At 38.6% G+C, this 21,168-nt stretch overlaps 1 protein-coding gene across 1 annotated transcript in view; it reads right to left on the bottom strand.

The window, feature by feature from the left end:
* Nucleotides 1-221: 221 nt before the first annotated feature.
* Nucleotides 222-21,168, bottom strand: part of cpxm2 (carboxypeptidase X (M14 family), member 2) — a 31,629-nt gene continuing 10,682 nt past the window's right edge. Inside the window, exons 4-15 of the mRNA XM_015039429.1 lie at nucleotides 19,411-19,520; nucleotides 16,948-17,087; nucleotides 11,731-11,815; nucleotides 10,738-10,888; nucleotides 9,675-9,763; nucleotides 6,958-7,081; nucleotides 6,579-6,775; nucleotides 5,604-5,783; nucleotides 3,861-4,158; nucleotides 3,425-3,564; nucleotides 2,034-2,133; nucleotides 222-1,187 (exon numbers count right to left, since the gene is read on the bottom strand). Of these exons, the coding sequence (XP_014894915.1) occupies nucleotides 931-1,187; nucleotides 2,034-2,133; nucleotides 3,425-3,564; nucleotides 3,861-4,158; nucleotides 5,604-5,783; nucleotides 6,579-6,775; nucleotides 6,958-7,081; nucleotides 9,675-9,763; nucleotides 10,738-10,888; nucleotides 11,731-11,815; nucleotides 16,948-17,087; nucleotides 19,411-19,520 (1,871 nt within the window). The 3' untranslated portion in view covers nucleotides 222-930. The remainder of the gene's footprint in view (nucleotides 1,188-2,033; nucleotides 2,134-3,424; nucleotides 3,565-3,860; nucleotides 4,159-5,603; nucleotides 5,784-6,578; nucleotides 6,776-6,957; nucleotides 7,082-9,674; nucleotides 9,764-10,737; nucleotides 10,889-11,730; nucleotides 11,816-16,947; nucleotides 17,088-19,410; nucleotides 19,521-21,168) is intronic.

The raw sequence follows: 21,168 nt of genomic DNA, 5'->3' as shown, positions 1-21,168 counted from the left end.
AAAACAAACAAAAAAAAAAAACAACTAAAAAGCAAAAAGTATTTTAGAAAAATACCAAAGTGCAGATGATAAAGCTTTTATGATGACTTACTACGGTGTCACATAAGTAGTAGTGCATCACAATAAATTAGAATTTTACCGATATGAACAAAAAGTTTAAGTAATTTAATTAAAAATATTTCGCTCATATTTTTATATGAGTTAAACTCACACAAATCGGAATATTCTAAATGTTTATTTTTGTTATTGTTGACTGTTGTGGCGTACAGCCAACAATACTTTCACATTACACAAAAATATAATTTTTTTGTATTATAGAAGGAAAAGATGTGGTAAAGAAGACATGCACAAGCAGCTGGCATAACTATTTTTGTAGTTAGCGGCAGGCAATAATTATCAAAATCATTATCAAAAGCTGGAAATATAGCTGCGTGTATTGGATCTATACAATCCAGGTTTCAATTTGAAACTGAATTACTAGAACAAACTTTCTGATGATATTCTAATTTATTACACAGCACCTGCATGTACACAATGGCAATTTCAAACAGGCTTTGCATTGATCATTCATATTTCACTTTCGCTTAAAAAAATAAGATCTGACGCGACTTTAGCTTAACTTTTTAGTGCTTGTCGTAATAAAGAGAATAACATTTTTTATACTGCTTCAAAACACAAAAAAACATGACAGTACAGTGTGGATGTTAACCTTAACTATTAAAAATGATTTGTCTATTAAGAACACAAGGATCAAATTCTGCACACAATTAGATTCATTCATAATCTGAGCGACCAAATACAAATTATTCTGACAACACTCTGAAGGAACCTAACAAATGTCCAAAATTGGGCCTGGACCCCAACCCGATTTTTTTGGGGCAGATTTTTTTTTTAAATTCCCCCCCCCCCCCAGGCTTCCTCATGTTGTCATTATGTTCCCACACGTCTCTCTCTGGGTCTTTGGGCCTGAAGCTGCCTGGCGGGCAACCTGATTGGCTGCTTGTTGTATTTTTCCATTATTTCTCTGATTCGGAACAAGTTACTCCGGCCAATGGTGAAGTCGCACCTGGTGGCCCCTATCGCGTAGCCAACCTCACACTTTTTAGTGGTGAGGCTGTAGCCCTCAGCTCTGGCTGTTACTCTGTACTCTCCAGGGTTCAATAGGCGCCAGTAATCACCATCAGCAGCTGTGAAGAAACCCAAACAAAAAAGTAGATTCAACTTTTGTACTTTTGCATTTTAGGTTTAAGAAGTCGGTTTACAAATTTAAATTTACATCCTTCATAGAATAATATGATGCTACCCGTCCTTACATACTACTGTAAACAGCTGGTGTTACACTTGAATAAACATTCAACATTGAATATAAAGGCACTAAACGGTTTCATAAATCAAATGTGGAATTTGTAAAAATGATTGATTATGATTTAATGAAAAAAAAAAGTCGACAGGGAAAATTCCCCCTGTTACAAAAATGGATTTTAATCTGATTGTTTAAAAAATAAAAAATAAAAAAAAACATCATCAGGATTGATAGCAATGCAGATGAAAAAAGCAGAGGCTTCACAATATAAACTCTTAAAATCCTTGTGCATTTTGTTAGAGGACAGTAAAGTTTTCCTACAGGAAGCTGTGACCTGCTCTGATTTGCTGGAATAATGATGCTTAATGTCCTTTTGAAAATTTGATTTCACGCTCGAAGTACGAAACCACTTTAGCTTTAAAGGGGGGGATTTTTCCAGGCATCAGAAGAAATCACTATGAGGACGCCTAATCAATAGTTAAACTGAGAGTCGGAGGCCTTCACAGCCTTGGCTAAGACCAGAAGTTGAGTCAGACTCCAACCTACAGTTCTGATTAAGAACATCATCTGCTTTCATTTACTGTATTTTATTCCTCTGCACAATAAAATATCATCAAGCAGGAGTAACCCCTTTCTGAGGAGTTTTTCTTATGTTGATGTCAAGCAACAGATAACATAATTTTCTTTTTTGTTTTCTTTGTTTTTTCAAAAATATCCCAAAACAACAAACCTGTGCGAACATCGTGACCAATGCCTTCTACAGAGATGATGGCATTGGCTATTCCTCGTCCTTGTAGGTCCCTGACTACACCTTTGATCCCACGATGCACCTGTGTATTGGAAGGCATCCTTATTATATTCTTTATATTTTATGATTCTGTGATCTTTAGCAAAGGAAGAACACAGCCCTGTAAGGGCTCAAAATGCACTTCCTCTGCTCGCAGCATCAATATTTAAATACAAACTGTGTCATGGCAGGATTGCAGATCCTCTGAAGATTGTGTTTCCAGAGAGAATAAGACATAATGAGTAAGTTTCTTTGCAAAGTTCCTTTGGGGGTTTCTTTGGCTTCTAATGGAAATGCAATCCCTTTATGCCTAACTCACATCTTTAAAACTTCTATTTGATATATAGAAATCCTTGAAAGAGAAACAAATTCCTGCTTCCATGCTTTTTGGAGAGTAAGGAACTTTCAAGGCACAGTAAGTAAGTTTTGTTTAGTAAAAAATTCAGAAGGCAATAGGTTAAGGATTCAAGTGTTTGACAACAAGAACTTTTAGAGCTCCTTTACAAAAGTACTTTTCCACTTAAACCTTTATTTGATTTTGTGCATTTTTCTTGTCGTTAAAAGGAAATCTCAAGCTTTGAAAATCCAACAAAGCACTGTACTGTTCATCATCTGAAAAGAGTAAGAAGAGTGTGGCGTTACTGTGAGGGGAAGTGAATGTGGCTGTCCACATTAACTGACAGTATGGCCAATGAGGCCTTCATTGAGAAGTAGCCAAAAGTCCCATGGTATCTCTGGAAGTGCTGCAGAGATTTACGATTCAGGTGGGGCAATCTGTCAACAAGACGAGCATTAGTTGTGAGGATGGTGGTGGCAGCATCATGCTGTAGGGATGTTTTTCTTTAGCAGACCTGATAGGAGAATGAATACATCTTTATGTAGGACAATACTGGAAGAGTATAGGCTGTTATAGGCTGCAAAGACTGGGGCAGTTATTCAACTTCCAGCTGGAAAATTATCCTAAACCACTGAATGTAATGGTTTACCATCACAGCAAGTCATGCTTTTGAATGGCCCAGTCAAAGTCCAAACCTAAATCTAATTGAGAAACGTGGCAAGACTTAACAAAGCTGTTGACAGATGCTCTCCAACCAATTTGACTGAGCCTGAGATATTTTACAAAGAGGAAGAAGCAAGCTTTTCAGTTTTGTGCAGTGAAGAAAGGAGGTGCAGTGAACACAAATGACAAAGTATTGCCACGGGAGGCTGAATAAAAGAATAAAATCTTTTTTCAAATTGCATGAACACATTAGCAAGGCACTGTAATTAAGTGGTTCAATAAGAGGAATGCGAGGAGCAAACTGAACGTCAGAGAGTCTGAACTGACTCTGTACCTGCTCCATGAACACAAGAAGAGATTCCCGATTGTTCTCCCACTCTTCAGGCAGCTCGCTTTCATGGGGGAATTTGTCACAACCCACATACATCGACAGCTCAAAGCAGTTGGTGTGCAGGTAGCTGAAATCATTCATACCTGCCAGCAAAGACAAACACATATCCGAATGTATCCGAATGCTCACATACAGGGCGAAACTGTGAGGATAATTAAGCAAGAAAAAAAGAATTTGAGATGCTTTTCTGAGCTGCTCGATGACACTTGAGGCTAAAATCTAAAAATAGGGTTACAGTACTGCAGATGCTCTCATGTGTGCTCCGCAAGAAACGGCTCAGAGGCTACACGTGGAGCTGGAGCATAAAAAAAAAAAAAAAAACCCTTCACAGCACTGTTAGGATTAGTGACAAAACCCGCCGCCGGATATGGACACTAACTGCCGGCCGCAGTGTGCCAGGATGCCCCGTTGATGGTTCCATCCTCCTTGGCGAAGTCTTCTGTGTGACAGACCCGTCGGCTGGCATCAGTCATGAGGCGGTGGGTGGAGGCGTAAGAGAAGGCCAACCAGCGGAAAACGTGGTCATCGGGGGTGGGGGTCTGCTCCCTCGTCACCCCCTGGGAGCGAGTTCTGTCATATGGGAAGGTCACCACCAGCTCGCCTCCCTGGAGATTCCCACCCAGCACAAAGGGCATTTTCTCCATCCACGCTATCAGCGCTCGTGTCTCCAAGGCAACCTACAACGGGGGCACACAAGAGGCATGGATAACGTAATTAGCACAATCATGTAAGCAGTGTGAGTGCTAATTTAACTCCCTCATGCTAAAATAATCTGTGCTCTCAATGGGGAGTGATAAAGCCATCAGAAAGGCTGTTTACACAATTCGCGCTGCATAAGCATGTCAAGAGTAATCATTCTAATAGGTAAATGTTTACACTGAACAAGTGTTTGCATTCAACTGGGAGGAAATTCCCCATGTTGCTGGGGCTCAAGTAAAGAAACCTGCGTTCCTATCTGCGAGCGCTGCCAGTCAGCGGGGCAAACAAGGATAGGATTCACAGCTCTGTGTGCACAGATGGGAATCCCAGCTCTGCAGCTGCAGCAGCTATTCTGGAGGCTCAGTGTGACTCATCCATGGCTCCCGCTAACGTCAAAACACTCGTGAGGCTGAGCTTTTAATAGCCCGCTCGGTGTATTTCAGCTCACGGCCTCTTCGTCATACGCAGCAAACTCATCATCTGCTTCTCCCGAAATAGACAAGTGCTGATGGGCCCTCGTGACTGCTTTACCCTTTTCAAACGGCTGATGATCTCCACGGTGAGATGTGTTTGTTTTTCTGGAGGAAAAACAAGAAGCAGGAAAAGAACACAACAGCGCCCTAGGGTGAGCCCACCATTTTGCCACCCATATATATACGTATGTGTGTTACATACATGTATAGTTTGAGATTATGTGGGTTGGAGAGCAGGTTCCTATGGCTAAATTGCTAGTTGTAAGAATGGCAGAGGAAGTACCAGAGTGAATTGCTCATCCCCCACCTGTTGCTGTGCCACTCAACACCAAACATTCATTCATTCTTTGTCCTTGCATACTTGTCTATGCAGGGGGGCATTGTGTTGCCTAGCTCCAGGGGTCACTGGCCAAGAAGCAGGGTAGATACAGAGAGGTCATCAGTGCAACACAGAGATACACCTGATGACCGTGCACACACTCACACTTATGCCTGGGAGCAGTTTAGAGGGACCAGTTAGCCTCTCTGGACAGTTGGAGGAAGCTGAAGTAACCGGAGAGAACCCACGCATGCCCAGGGAGGAGATGCAAACTCCAGAGACCATGCAAGGATTCAAACTCGGGACATTCTTGCTGTATGGCAACCAACTTCACCACCGTACATCTCCTGAACACCAAACAGCTGTATTAAATAAAACTCTTACCCCTTCTCCTCTTGTACTGAGAGACGAATTTGACTGTTTGGAAATATGTCTTGTTTCAAAAATCATGTGGAAACCAAACAAACATCACTTGTTACTCTTATTTAATTAAGGTAATTTTAAACATGCCGTTGATAAGCTACAAGTTGTATGCCAAGTACGTTTAGATGAAAGCAATTGGATCATTAGGTTTGCTTAAATTTTTAACTGAATATACAATGCAGCACAGCGGATGATCAGTACGACTTACCGAGGCATTGTTAGACAAGTACCACTCTGGTGTGGGGATGTGGTGGTTGAACATTTTGCGAGGAATCCACTTCTTTGCCTCAGCCTCCCAGAGAATTGAGTTGAGATCAGGAAAGTTGTGGTGGATATCTATGCCATCATTGGTCCATCGACCAAGAGACCAGCCACTGAGCTCTGAACCCTGAGTCAAAGAGTAAACATGAAGAAGATGGTGACTGAAATGTGTGGCATAAGGGTCATACAAAACAGGTGAAGCAGGAGTATTAGCGAAAAATACAAGAACTGTACAGATCACAGTGGGGAAGGGTACATTTTAGTTCTGCAGGGGGTGCTGTGATTATTTCAATAGGTTTTGTCAAAAAGGTGTTGTCAGGGCCACATCCCCTGTTTTGGCAATGAAACAATGAAAAGTCACAACCAGTTTCACAGCTTTCTTTGCAAGGTACTGTTTTATGTTTTAAATAAATACATTACAATCTGACCAGAAAATTGTACTATGTGATTTCCAAATATACTATTATGTGCTATATAGAAACTGCTCCGGATTAAACTGACATACACAAGAGAAAGCACCAAAGACACAAAATAAACTTATGAGTTCAAATTGGTTTAGTACAGGCTGTTAGCATACTTGTTTTTAAGATGCATCTGTTTCCTCTCATACTTCACTGAATGAAATCCACATGACCAAATCAACAAAAAACAATCTCTCTGCAGCTTTGACTTGTCCTTATTTGTTGTTATGGTCTTTAACTTTGCCCTTTCACTAATATTACTAAAACATGTTTCAGTTTTAAATTATAGCAAAAAAAAACAACACAGGGCCTGATGTAGTTCTGGTTCACTTCACATATTCCATTGCATCTTTTAAACTTGTTCTCATGTACCAAGCATTTACTCACAACAGACCCAAACATGTTCTCACTACAGACCATTTAACGAAATGAGGTCACTAATTTGTGTTTTGCAGACGTACCGCTTCAAAGGCTTTCTCGTACCCATCAGGGTTGACGGATGGCAGTAGGTGGATTCTGGTCTCCTCCACCAGGTGACGTATCCGCTGGTTGCCTGATAGATACTCCAGACACATGAACTGCATGAGCAGGAGGAGGAGCTCTCGTCCAAGCACCTCATTTCCGTGTGCACCTGCTGTGTAGCGAAACTCCGGTTCACCTGGTCATCAGGTGGAAAGGAGAAAAAAAAAAGAAAAAGAGAGAGAAAAAAGTAGTTGGGCGTTGCCCACGACGCATAACAAGCACACGCAAAATGATTTGTGATGGCTATCATCTTTTTCTAGTTTTCTCTAACAAACACATTATTCAGTTCAATCATATTTTAGCATTAAAAGCACTCACCAACTTCATGTTCACCAGGGTTGTCGGAGATCTCTATGACATACAGTTTGAGGCCGTTTTGAGACTTTCCTATGTTATAGATCCGTGTGATGTTGGGGCACATTTCATTAACCACCTTCATTAGCTGTGGAGGGTAAATCATAAAGCATTAGACCTTGAAAAAATATGAAATAAGTCTATCCAAGTAACTGACACTAATGAGAAAAACCATTCTGCTTGAACTTAGACAGTGCACTGGCAAATAACAGTTAATAAATCCAAGTTATTTATTTATTTTTTTTATTGGAAATTACAAAAAAAAAAACATAACGTAATAACAGTGCTTTACAAAGACTAAAAATAAAACATTAATGTCAAGGTAATAAAAATACAATACGTTATTACAGAAATGACTAAATAAATTGAATAAAAGTCCCAATGTCCTGCAGAAATTTTAAAAAAAGCATAAGAAAAAAAAGCAGATGTGTTGGGTTAGCATCGCTTGCCAGCAACTGATGGGATCATCCAAGATATTTTGCTGTGGAATATCATTACTGTGGTCTGGATATTGAGCAGTTGTCGTTTTATGACAGTCACAAGACTGTCCTACAGTCTGAGGCCTCTTCTGATTTGTTGCAACACTGACTGCTACTGCCCACAGCATCAGCATTCACAAGAACTTTATAAAAAATACTTGTATGAAAAACATTTCATTTTACCTTGGGATAAAGTATTTTTGAAATGAATTTGAAAATAAATCGATCCTGAGCAACTCGAACTGACAAAGGTAGACTCTGACACACATTGGAGACCACCACCTCCATCAAAAAGACTTTTTCCAACTCTAAGATTTTGCATGGGAATAGTGTAGAAATAGGGTGCAACAGTAACAACCTGGCAGGAATCAGACATACACCTGTTTTTGTTTAAATACATGGTAGAGTTAGCAGTGCAGCTCAGCCACCTGCTGCAGGAAGTTAGAAAAATATCAGTTTAAAATTACTATTATCCAGAAAACCTATTGTGATGTTTGAAGGCATATCATTTACACAAAGACTGCCTTTAGTTTTCAGAAAAGTAGTTCCTCTAAACCTATAATTTTTGAGTCTGTAAGGAAATTCCATCATAACAAATACAATGTTCACTGTGCTATGGATGGTAAAATTATAGAAAAAACACTGTTAAATCTTATCTAATGCTTTAAAAATGCTTATGCGTTTTGGTCTTTCCATTTTTATTTTTTTTTTACTACTGGCTTAAATAGTTGTACTTAAGCAAGACAAGCACCCCATTATTGAAATCTTCAAAGACAATATTGCCAAAGCTGTGTCACAGAGCTTATTTGGTTTCCTTGCAGCCAGCTCTGAAGAGGCAGCCAAAGCAATTATAAAGACAGGCTCATACAGGAACAGATTAAAATAGCAACAATTATCATTTACCCACATGGATGTCAGTGGTCACAAAGTACCGCTGCAGTAAAAAAGACCAACCAGTTGTTAGATGGAGCTGCTGCATCCGTGGGCTCAGCTGCTGCTGAAGTGGTTAGCCAGTCAGGTGTGACTGGGTTTTAATTAAGTGCAGGTTAAATCTCGACTTCACCGAGCAAGTAAATCGCTAAACAAATGTCAGGTTTTTCAGTGGGATGAAGGATTACAAGACGAGGGTGAAAGTCCTGCTGTCATTCTAATAAAGCAGAGAATTCCCTGGATAAATAAAACTGGACAGTATTATTTACCAGAATCAATACAAAGCATTCTTGCTTTATTAAACAGGAATGTTTGTGTTTTTTACCCCCCCTCATACAGACGTATAAAAACTGAGCGTAAGAATTTTTTTTTATTATTTTTTTTTTTTAAACTCTGCTTGTATATGCCACGGATCCCAATAGAAAACCAAGCTTCTTTTATGCACTGTGTGGATAATATGAATTGATACAATATCTTCCACTTTGAAGAATATTAAGGAATTTATTTTTCATCCCACTGTTACTGTGGTTGTGGTTTAAGAAAAAGGACAACCATTAAGCAGTATAAGAAATAGATTTTAGACTCTGCTACTCTCATGGGGTTTGTACATTACGTGAGACTTCTACATTTCTGTTACAAAACTATTAAGACTGCTGTGTACTATAGTGGGGAGAGTCATGCTACCTGGCTCCTGGGCAAAGAAAGAAAATGTCAAGGGTAAAAATGCTTATGAAAAGGACTTTCAAAAATAGTCCTTTCTTTTCTTTTTAAAGCCCAGCTTAGCCTGGACACAGAGTGGAACACTTCAGCCGTAAAGGATAAAAACCAACAAAGCATAGAAGCACACCTAATATCTAACAAATATTTCCTATTAGAAAGAAAAACAGCAGCCCAGGATGTTTCTTCTCTCAACTGCATTACAGGAGATTATCATTCACAGTGTTTGTACCATCACAGCCACTCAGGCGCACCGTGCACACTGACAAATACAGCTGTCCTCCTTCTTGGTACAAACAGGCGTCTGTTTGTGACAACTATATGAATAAGTAATGATACAACCCTGAAGATGCTTTATGCATTTTTATGCAGCTCCAAGCGCTTAGTTCATTTGTTCTGCTGCATTCTTTGCTCTTGTGAAGGACACAGCTTGGGCTCGCTGCGACTCACAGTTTCCATGCGGTGTTTTATTGCTCCGTGCTCTTGATCTCTGTTCTGAATTTGAAATAAGGTCTTGGTTCTTTTAACAAGGTAATGTCTGTTTACATGGCTTACCTGCCTCATCTCTTTGTAGCTGTGGTGCCTGAAGTCCAAATCGTCAGTCGTTATGACTTCGTTGCGTCTATGATAGTAATTGTTAGGATCTGGAACAAGATTAAAAAAAAAAAAAAGTTAAAGGCATTCAGAGATCTAAAGAAGTAGACTCATTCTTCTGATTAGGGAAGCACAGGAGGTGGAGAAATGTTAGGCTGCAGTAAGAGATCTGTGCGTCGTTGCCGTTTTTTTTCTGACTGTTGGTATGATGGAGGCGGGTATGGATTAGATGAACTGAGGTCTGATCTCTCATGGTGGCTTTGCCCTAGTCGGCGTAAAAAGCCAAAACACAATTTATTTTGCCCCTCCAGTATGAGACCACAATAAGTACAAGATCCTATAAACAAATAATAATAAGTTCTTCCTTAGGAAGACTGGACTCAGACTTGGAAAAAAGCTGAGGAATTTCATCATCTGGGGCCACCTTGAAGCAGCTTCTTCCTCTGCAATGAAAGACGTCAGCTAGCATTTGATCAGGATACCTCTTGGATCTCTTTCTTTGTAGATTTCCTGGCCACTGGGAGGAGAACCCAGTGTAGCCCCAGAGAATCATGGAGGAACTATATTTTTCTATGGATGGATCATTTGAGCAGCTGTTAATATCAGTTTAACTCACGCCACTGCCTCAGTAATGTTAGGATTCAAGATAAATCTCCACCCAGCATCTAGTCATATACTCAGCAGATTTAACCTTTATAAAAGACAACATGTCACCTCTGTGTTATTACTGATGCCAGTAAAAAGACAGATACAGTCCATTTTGATTTTTCAAACTGAACGACCAACAAATTAAAGTCACCTTGATAATTCTACATTTCCACAACAGTCCTGACTCTGAAAGGCCAAAATTAGCCAGTAAAATTCTCTCCCGTCGTTCAAGAGTTATATATGAATAATTAATTACTTCAGCTTATAGACAGCACTGAACCTTCATCCAGGCCAAACCCTGAATAACAGCACTTAATCATTCATTGATGGTGGCCGACTGTTTGATTTGTGCGTCTCCTTCATACAAACCCGTCACCTGGCAAAGGACAGCCAAGGATCTCCGCTCTCATACAGACGCTGCCACCGTAAAACCACGAGCGGGGGTTGACTCGAATGTACCGGGCGACCACAGGTAATGGAAAGATGTTCCGGACGGGGATTTCTTTTTCTCTGTTGGCGCTGAATATCTACTAAGGCAAACACAGGGTGAATAAACAGTCAAGCCGTGAAGGACACGGGATAATGCTCTTCATTCAACAACTTTAAATGAGCAAACTTAGCTCAACATGGGTCAGGGCTATTTATTTTCCTCAGTATCTTGTTAACCAATTACAACAGTTTTGGATAAAGAATGAAACTTACAAAAGATTCCCTCCCAAGTTTTGGGTTGAATTCTTGAGCACAAAATTATTGAGAACACCTACAGATGGAGCTTTTCTTGGTACCTATTTTGAAAGGCCAATAGAGCAGATTGGCATTTGGCATAAAGGAAATGTGGATGGGCAATGCTTGTAGCAGAGACAAAATTACTATTGGGGATTTAATTACTAACACTGATTAAATCACAAACCACATGAGTGCACAAAAAGAATCTAGCGACTAAGATCTCTGATTATATTCAAAAAGGCCTGATTTGGTTAATCAGCAACAGAACTGAAAGAAAAGGTCTAAGTGAATCTCTACAGGCAAGGTGACATTACAGTTCATTCAATTATATCAAGTCTCTCATTACAGAGTGAAAATAAAGAAGGATGAGTTCCCATCTGCTGGAGAAACATTACTATTTACTATCACCTCACAGCTCATTAAGCTTGGAAATAAGCAGGCACTTACATCTTCCCCTGTAATTACTTCCCAGCCAGAATTCATTTTTCTATTTGGGTCCAATCACCCAGAGACATACAAAGCAAGACTCAATATTTAGCTGGTTAACAGGTGAAAACAACAGCATTAATGCAAAGGTTTGCAGTGTCCTTCAGTTTGTGGACATGCAGAGGAATCAATCTTTTATGCTTTTATTATTACTCACCAAGTCTGCTGAGTCGTTCTTAAGGGTTGTCCAGGTGTGACTGTCATTGCTAACCATGACCTTGTAGGAAGTCACCCAATCGCTTCTGTTAATATTGTAGGAAAATGAGAGGATTAGATTAAAAAAAAAGTTTCCAGGTTGAATTTAATGCATTCAGAAAGTAGAGATAACTGGAAAGATGTCACTCACAATGAAAGCTCACAATCATGCGTATGAATTATGCAGTGAAAATCAGTTTTCTTTTGAGATCTTAAAGAAAAAAAATATAAGCTGAACTCTCTTAACAAGTCTATAGTTTTGAATTCAACAGAAAATAAAGAATTGATAATGTTCCTTCTGATTCTAAGCACATGGTTTGGATATGGATGGACTGAAAACGACTAAAATATAATACTCAGAGCAAAGTCCTGCTCTTCAGTTGTGCAGATGTTTAATTCTGCAGTCTGATTTATTATGAAGACAATCCCACCTGCTGTTTTTAATTTTGAATTGATTAGTTTGACATAAAGATTTCCCTGTTGGATTATCTCAAAATACAAAGCTTTATTACCTGTCCACATAGTTATCCCTGTTCTGTCTGCTGAGTTTCTTGGTCTTAATGATGCCATTTGCTCCTAATGTTATACGATAAGCCTCTGAGTCCTTTGCAGGACAGTCGTGTTTATGCAGTGGTTAGACTACAATCAGGTGGATTCTCTTTACTCAGTGACTTCAATTCACTACAAATCTCTTATTAGTAAAAATAGACCATGGTATTGTAATTATTCTGGTCTGTGCTGAGATTTGTTACTTAATAAATGAGGGAGGAGAAAATAGATAACTTACTGTTAAGGAAAATAAACGAAAGCATAAATCAGACAAACACCATAAGTACGCCCATATGAATCATCTCATGCAAGGCAGTGCTCTTTCCAGAGTGTACATTATGTAGGTTGACAGCTATTCCCATGCTTCTGGGTGAGCACATCCTCACCGAGCTCGTCCAGTAGGAATTCCCTTTTCTGTTAATTAAAGCGTTCGCACAGACAGATAGCCCCTTAGCTCTCACCACAGACAGCTACATGCCCTACAGAGTTAATTGCAGAAAAAATTCAGTCCAAGGCTTTGCTGTTTTGTGCACCTTAAGAAAACTCTTCCCCTTCAAGGGAAATCCCAAATATAGCTTATTAAACAATACTCCTTTCGTTTCAAACTTCGCCAGAGTTTCAGGCTCGCTCGCAATTACCGAGCTTGAAATCAGGGGTGTCCAAAGTCAGTCCTCAAAATGCGGTATCCTGCATTTTTTAGTTCTCTCCTTGTGTCACCACGTCCAGAGCAAATGATGGCTCGCGTGGAAAAAGTGTCTAAAAAGTGATGCTTCCGATGATACAAGTAAAAAAAATCTCTAATTTTACAAATGAGTTAAAAATCTATTAAACGTTTAATTAAATATTGAATTGAATGAAAAAGCATCGTATTGACTTCAAGAAATCAGAGGACTCTGATTTGTTGCTAAAACCAAAAGCAAAAACAATAATCAGGACATCTGTCACAACTGGAAAATTAAAACATTTGGTCAAAGAGACAGGGAGGAAAGAGACAGCATTGCCATCAGTAAACTGGATCTGGTCGCCCTGACAGATCGACATTTTAAACAATATTATCGTTTATTGCAATCAATTTTGAGACAATAAATCGCGCAGCAAAATTTGTTATCGTGACAGGCCTAGATAATCAGTGATTTGTGAAGCAAAACCTAATAGTGTTACAAACATAGAAAGGATAGATTAATCAAATCTTGAAACTCATGAATCATTTAGTAAGTAATCCTACTTTAAAATTATATCCCAAAACCATTACTTTTTTATGAGAGACACAGCTAAGGCAACCAGGAGTTTTCCCAACCCTGTTTCTTTTAACAAGAAAGTCTTTCAGTCTGATCCAAGAACAGTCCATGTTGTTTATTACTGAAGTGAACAAATTACAGTATATTACTTTTCTGGTTTGGAGAGCTTTAAAGGTCATGTACAGGAGCACCTCAGTACATCACTATATTCACTATTAATTTTATTTTTATTTCATGAAGCTGAGACTTATATAAATTCATTACACAAAGTGATGTACTTCAAATATTTATTTGTGCTCATTGTGAGGATTATGACTCAAATTAGGATTTTACACAAAACTAATAAAACAAAACAAAACAAAAAAAAAATAACAGAAATGTTATATGGTGTCCGACACAATCATGATGAAGACCTCTGACAAGACAGTTGTCCAGTAGACGGTGACTGACATCTTCCAGAAGGAGTGTAAACCATAATAACTGAAACTTGAGTGGAAGAGAATAAAAGTATGGTGGGGTAAATTTGACCCTATAGAGATATCTTACCAGAGCTAAGGATAAAATTGTAAGTAATTTTCTTTAGCTCTAATACATGTTTTCAGATAAATGTAAATTATCCTTTTCATTAGGAAAGCAAGGAGTAATAGTCTGGAGGGGAAGGGAAGAGACACAGAATACACACTGCATAAGGTCCAGTGTGAAGTTTCCAAAGTCAGTGTTGATTTGGGGTGCCATGCCGTCTGCTGGTGTTGGTCCACTGCGTTTTCTGAAGTCCACAGTCCCAATAAAGTCATTTAACAGGGAATTCTCGAGATCTTAATGTGACCCTCTGTTTATAACTTTTCTGAAAATGTGGATTTTACTGCAGAACTTGGTGAAGGCTGCCACTGCCTTCACCACTGCCTACTTTAACCACAGTGGTTTTACAGAGCTTGATTGGCCAGTAAACTGGCCTGAGAGATTTCATGTCTGAAAAAAACAGACAGGTTTACTAAGTCATATATAAAATCTTAAAATATGTCCCGCTGCCTGTTATTAATTTATAACTTTTACGTAGATTGAGTGAAATCAATATTTACATATGATTAACTATTCTTTTTCATTGAGGACATCTGTATGTGTATGAATTGATAGTGCTTGAAATTCCACACTTTTCCAGGCGGAAAAGGAGAACTGCTATCTGTAAAAGCGTGTAATGCACAACATGCTGAGAGAAAAACAGCTTAAGTTCAAAGAAGAAAAAAAAAAAAAAAAAAAAAAAACATCATAAAATCTGAAAAAAAAAAAACCTCATCTGGACTACTTTAGAAGTTTACAAGAATGTCTGACTTTTAAAGCAAATTAAAAGTTATTATTAAGTATTTTTTTAATATTAAAGTTGCTGTGTGAAACTTTAAAAAACCAGCAGGTGTCACTCTAGAAGAGAGTCCTTCACAGTGGTGTGTGATGTGCACCAGGTGCCGTCTCTGGCACCAGAAGGAAGTCTTGGACTGCAGCCTCAGTGACTTTAATGAATTTCCTGCAGTATTAGACAGCATTGAACACAGGCATTTTTATTAGTAAAAGATTTTTTATACGGATGTATTATTGTAAGAAGAGGAAGGGAAAACTGCCTGTATTTGGGTTTTTATAAATCCATAGGTTTATGATCTATAAACCTTCACAGTGCCTATAAAAATAATTCATCCTCTTGGATTTCTTTAGCCTTTTTACTGCCTTTGCAAGTCATGGTCAACAAAATTTGGCTTTTCAAACAAAAAATTACCGCAAAAAATGTTACTGTCAAGGTGCAAACTGACTCCCACAAAAATAATGACAATTGAATAAAACATTAAACATAAAATGAGTGCATCCTAGCAACCTGTCCACCAAATGAATGCAACAAATGTAAGGAAATCCTGGAGAACAATTTGCATCTGCAAGAGAATTACAGCTTCATTTCCAGCAAGACAAAAAAAACAAAAAAAAAAAAACAAAACACAAAGCATCCATTAAAACTACTCAGAAATGGTGTGAAGGCAACAAGGTGGATGTTTTGGAGTGAAGAGAGACTTTCACACCAATCCCCATGCAATCTGACAGAAATGAAAACAGGTTTGCGAGGAGGAATGGAGTAAAACTGCAGTGTCCAGATGTGTAAGCATGATTGAGGCCCGTCCACACAGACTCTGTGTTGTGATTGCTGTCAAAGGTGCATCTACTAAATATTGATTTGAATGGGTTAAATATTTATTCAATCACCTATTTTATGTTAGATATTTTAATTTAATTATTATTGGTGGAAATCTGTTTTTCTTTTGGCAAGAAAGTTTTGCAAAAGCAATAAAAAAGGATATGACATCCAAATGGGAATACTTACAGGCACGGTACAAAGCAATACAGAAATAGTTAGCAACATATCCACGACTTGTAAATATAGCCAAAACATTTTTAAAATATTTACAGAACAAAAAAACTTCTATTGTCCCTCTATGCCCTCATGAAACGCCGAATGCTTCAGAACCTCTTTCTTCCAGCACTATTTTAATAATGTAATGACCTTTTGAGATTTATGAAAGAGCGAGTCTGCACCCAAATCAATCAAATCCGTAACTCCTTACTCCTGCTTAGGGAAGATCTGAAGTGGCTTGTGAAAAGGGCACACACACAAAGCGAAGGTTCCGCCCCATGTGGGCAGGATGGAAACCCTTTGCCTTATTTATTTGCGCTGTCAATTTTTCCACTAGGTTCAAAAGGAATCGCAGTCATGTAGAGTTCTGCAGCAATAATTGCCAATTGTCTCCACCACTGGTGTTCATGCTCAGTCACTGGGAAATTAAGCTATGCAATTAGATATTTGGCAGCTTACTGTGTTTGGGTTTGTGTTAGACTTGTTATTGGCAAGCAGTAATTGCGATGACAGTTGCTTGATTTGCTTTAGAGGGGTGAATAAACAAGTGAGTAATCACTTGATCTGTAATAATGTTGGAAACCACGTATTAGTTTACGTCTGCTTAACAAATATGTATCACGCTGTGGTGGCCTATCAGACACAATCAGAATCATACAATCATTAAATTTAAGATTGTATGACGAAATGTGAAAATGTTAAAGGGGTTTGAACACTTTTGAAAGGCACTGTCTCTGATTTTGTGACAATAAGCATGAATCCTATTTATATTGCATTTTTCTAGCCTGTTTGCGTCTTACTGTTTTTCGTCGTGTATAAAAAAACAGTCATATTAAAATCTATTGCACTACATAGGCTGATTATTAAAATAAACCTAGCAAAGATAAACGCCACCTTGCTCATAATTAATAAGCTTCTATCACGAGCTAACCACCAACAGTGACAACAAAGTTCATATTCTGACTGTGCAACAATTTGCTAATCTTTTTGCATCCCTACTCACGACCAGAGGGAGCTCCTGCCCTGGGTGACGACCCCCGTGAACTTTGTCAGTCTCCTTGCATCCACTTCCAACCACTGAAGTGGGTCGTCTCTCCCTGCACACCAGGCCCCATCATACAGGTCATCTTCATAAAGGCCAGCCTGCAGATCATACAGTTCATACAAAAGCCATAAACAACCAACACGTCACTGTTAAATCAAATATACCATTTAGCTGTGTTGCAGCCTGAAGTTACGATATGTACAAAACTCCAAGCCTCTCCAGCCCATGATTGTTTAATTTTATGTACATTCTCTTCCTTCACAGGAGCACAGATTTTGATTATGAATAATAATGAAAAAAATTGAGTGGCGTATAAAAAGTATTCAGTCTTATCCAGTTTTCCACATTACATGTTGTCAAGAGCCATCGTCAAAATCCTCAATACACATCAAATATGTTGGTCAGGGCTCCATTTATTATGGCTCAAAAGCAAATATGTTGGTTTTTAGTATTGATATAAAGGAACTCAGTGTTCAGAGGCAGAACAGAATGTCTGCAACGTCTCTGGTTCCTACTTATTTCTAAGTGGATTCAACTTTTTCCTCACGTATCTGAAATCAATTCCAAACACTTGCAAAGCAAAACCAGACTTTCTGAATGTAAAATCAAATCTCTTATTTCACGATAGTCAACGCTTTCATTTAGGACTAATGCTCATTTGGCAATGATAGCAGCCTTCAAAACAGTGGGTAATAGTTCCAAGTGACATGAAACTCTATACTTTGGAAGTTTTTCCCATTTTTCTGGATGAAAACTCTTCAACTCTAGTCAGTAGACAACCGTCTTCAGGACACAACAGAGACTATCTGGGTTCATGTTTAGAAACTACCAGGTGCTCCTTTTGACTTTCTAAAGCCATTTCTGTGTCATTCATTGTAAATTCCTGTTACTTTTGACTCTATCACCACTATTAATGCCTAAATTGATGGAAGTAACTGAGGGACTCTTTTTCTTTTGTGGCATCATGTAATAATTTTTCTGAGAAACTCAATTTTTCGTCATTACAATTACCAGAAATATTACACTATGTGCTATTATGTAACACATAAAGATCCATCTTTAGATGCGATGATAAAGAAATACAAAGCACAGATTAAACTTGGACGCAGCACTTGGCACGGTGGATGAAAGCCTGGGGTTTTTCTGGTTTTGTTTTCATTCTTATATTCTGGCCGTAGAGTCTGAATGTTGGGATTACCACAACATCAAGATGGATTCATCCATTCTGTTGAGGCCTTTTAACAGTTTCCAGACTTTGTGTTTCTTAGTCATATCTTGATATGAAAATATTTACTACCGCCCTGTTGGTGTCTGGAATCCAAACAAACTGTTGTAGCTACATAAGTGAAAATAAACCAAACAGACTGGAAACTGGCCAAACCCAAACTAATCCTTTCAGCATCTGCTCAATATGTGTTTCTTCTGGCACAATCTCTGTCCTCCTTTGAACTGTTCACTTTAGCACACAAGTGTTCACATCCAACAGACAACAAGCCCATTGTTTTTCTGAATTAAGACCATGTGTTTGTGTATTTCATCACTTGTGGAGCTGGATTTGGAGCAGTTCAACTTGGGAACCAAGAAGACTCCATTTAAAGAGCATCTCCTTGGTAGGTCTTGGGAAATGATTTTAAGGGCAATAGTATAATTTATTGTTAGCTTTTATCGCAGGGCTTTATAAACTTCATGCTCAAAGATTGGCTCCCATAAAAAAACAAGATTTTTTTTATTTCAATAGATTCCTCCCCTCCCCCCCCCAAGTCGTATTTTCCATTCAGACCACAAAATAGGACACACATGCACCTTCATCAAGCAAATCTACATACAGACTAGAATCATCACAGAATCCTTTGAAATCTCTCTGCCACGTCCCAGTTTGACAGTATTTCTGCACGGACAACAGTTCTCCTGACTACACGTTACTGATTGGATAAACCCCTGATGAGTCTTTGTGAACTTTACTGTTCAGAGCTGGAATATGACCAATAACGAAAGACTTCATTTACTGAAGTCTGATTTTGACGTCTCAGATTTGAGGGTCGTAACTCAAGCAACATTTGACTGCCTTCTCCAATGCCTTGTTCCTGTAAGTTGTTTCTCAATTTTGGGCAGGTAACTTACTAAACCAAATGTGAGCTACAAGCCTTCACACAGTTCAACAGTTGCAATGTGATGATTTATCCCCTCTAAGAGTTTTTTTTTTTGTTTGTTTGTTTTTTTTAACTGAAATGAGATGGCATTTATGAGATATGTCTTTCCGGGATGATTAAACATGATGTTGAACTGAAGCCTTTCCTCAGCCATGTTCACTGAAAGTTAAAAACATCATGGAAACGCGAGACATCCTAGGTTGTCATGCAAGCCCCAACATATCCATTAAGCTTGGCCAAGACATAGCAGCACTTTACATTCCCATTTTACCTGAATGTTAAGACGACCTCTGTGTGCACCAAGACCGTAGCGTTTCGTGGACGAAGCGTGAAGCTGGAAGTCATCAATCTTTAGAGTCTCCAGTCCCATGGGAGGGCATTCTAGGCAAAGAGAAAAGACAAATTGGCCTGTGATGTTAATGCTACGTGTAATAATATGTATTACTCTATACACTTCATATCTGCATATAGAGTGTATGACAGCCCCCGTCACCAGGAACCATGAAAGCTTATTTCAGCAGTAATGACTATTTTACACTTTTGCACTGTGAGCTGGAGATGAGGGGGGGAAGCAGCAAGCAGCTGCACTCAGCACTCTGTCATCAGGCAGCTTCCCTCTAATGCTAATTTAGTGAAGGTTTCAGGCCAATAGAAGAGTATTATTCACTCATTGCAGCGCTTTTTTGGATGCCAAAAATATCCAACCTTATACCACAAAAAAAGGGGGTCTGCAGAAAGAAAAGTGAAGCTTGTGGTGGTAATTTGATGATTAAACTCTTGCATACTCCAAAACATATCAACTATTCATGATGATTATCGATTTTACACTATGAATATTTGAGAACCTAATAATTTTGGAATGCGCATTTATTAAAGTTCATCAAGCCACAACCTGAATTAAATTATTGAGCTGACTAAATGAGCATTTTATGCCAAAAGCAAGTTAGTGTAACTTGCTTTTGGAGCTTTAGTTTGTGCTGAAACAGAATCAGTAATGTAGGCAACACTCATAGAAGAAAAACAGAGTTGAGTCAAAACATGCAAAAGCAAAAAACTTTGATGCATTTTAAAACTATTTTGAGACAGACCAACACAAAGTTGTGCGTAATTACAAAGTGAAAGAAAAATGATACACAATGACAAATGTTTCTCCAAAAGAAAATATGAAAAGTGTGTCAAGCACATGATTAGTCCCCGTGACTCTGTGAACCATAAAGTGCAGTGTAATCAATTGACAATGAAGCTAATTGGTAATCAGAGTCCTCAGAGACCACTGCATATTGTACATGTGTCTCTATTCCAGAACACCAGATTCAAATGATCGCATGCTATCAAAAACTGCAGAACACTTATTCAAGTCAGGCGTGTGGCAGGAGGGAAATGTCTAAAACATGCAGGGAAGTGGTATCTGGGGACTCAAACTGAGAAACAGTGGTTTAGATCAAAATATATTCTTGTTAAAATAGCTCAGTAAAGGTCCAAGACTTTCAAACACTGGGGAAAACTGCTGTTTACAATTGCTCTTTATCTAGTCTGTGTTTTATCTACCATGCATGAAAGCAAGAGCAAAACATTTGGTGTGCAGATGTGCGAAACTGGTAGAGACGTGCTCCCAAAAACTGCAATTACTTCTGCAATTAAAGGTGGGCTGGATACAAATTCAAGCCACACTTCTCAGATTTTTATTTCTAAAAAGTTTGGAAATTGTGCATCATTATCCTCACACTTCACAATTTTGCTTTACTTTGTGTTGGTTTATCACATATCTACCAAAAATCCTTTATGTCTGTCACTTAAACAATGCTTAAAATAAATCCATGGAGTATGAATACTTTTGCAAGGCTCTATAACTTCCCTCAGCCATGGGGTAACCTCCACCAAAATTGCATAGTGCCCCCAAGGAGAGAGATATCTGGACCTCAGAAAAGAAGTGGACAAGCCATGCCCAGATATCGTCAGAGGACGGGCATTTTTGTAATGTAACTCTGCTGCATTACAACAATGCAATAAAACTCTATGCAATCACACT

The sequence above is a fragment of the Poecilia latipinna genome, unplaced genomic scaffold, assembly GCF_001443285.1.
Source record: "Poecilia latipinna isolate Pla-1442-1.1 unplaced genomic scaffold, P_latipinna-1.0 Scaffold472, whole genome shotgun sequence".
Taxonomy (NCBI): domain Eukaryota; kingdom Metazoa; phylum Chordata; class Actinopteri; order Cyprinodontiformes; family Poeciliidae; genus Poecilia; species Poecilia latipinna.
Note: the sequence above shows the minus strand (reverse complement) of the source record. Positions and strands in the feature narration are given on the sequence as shown.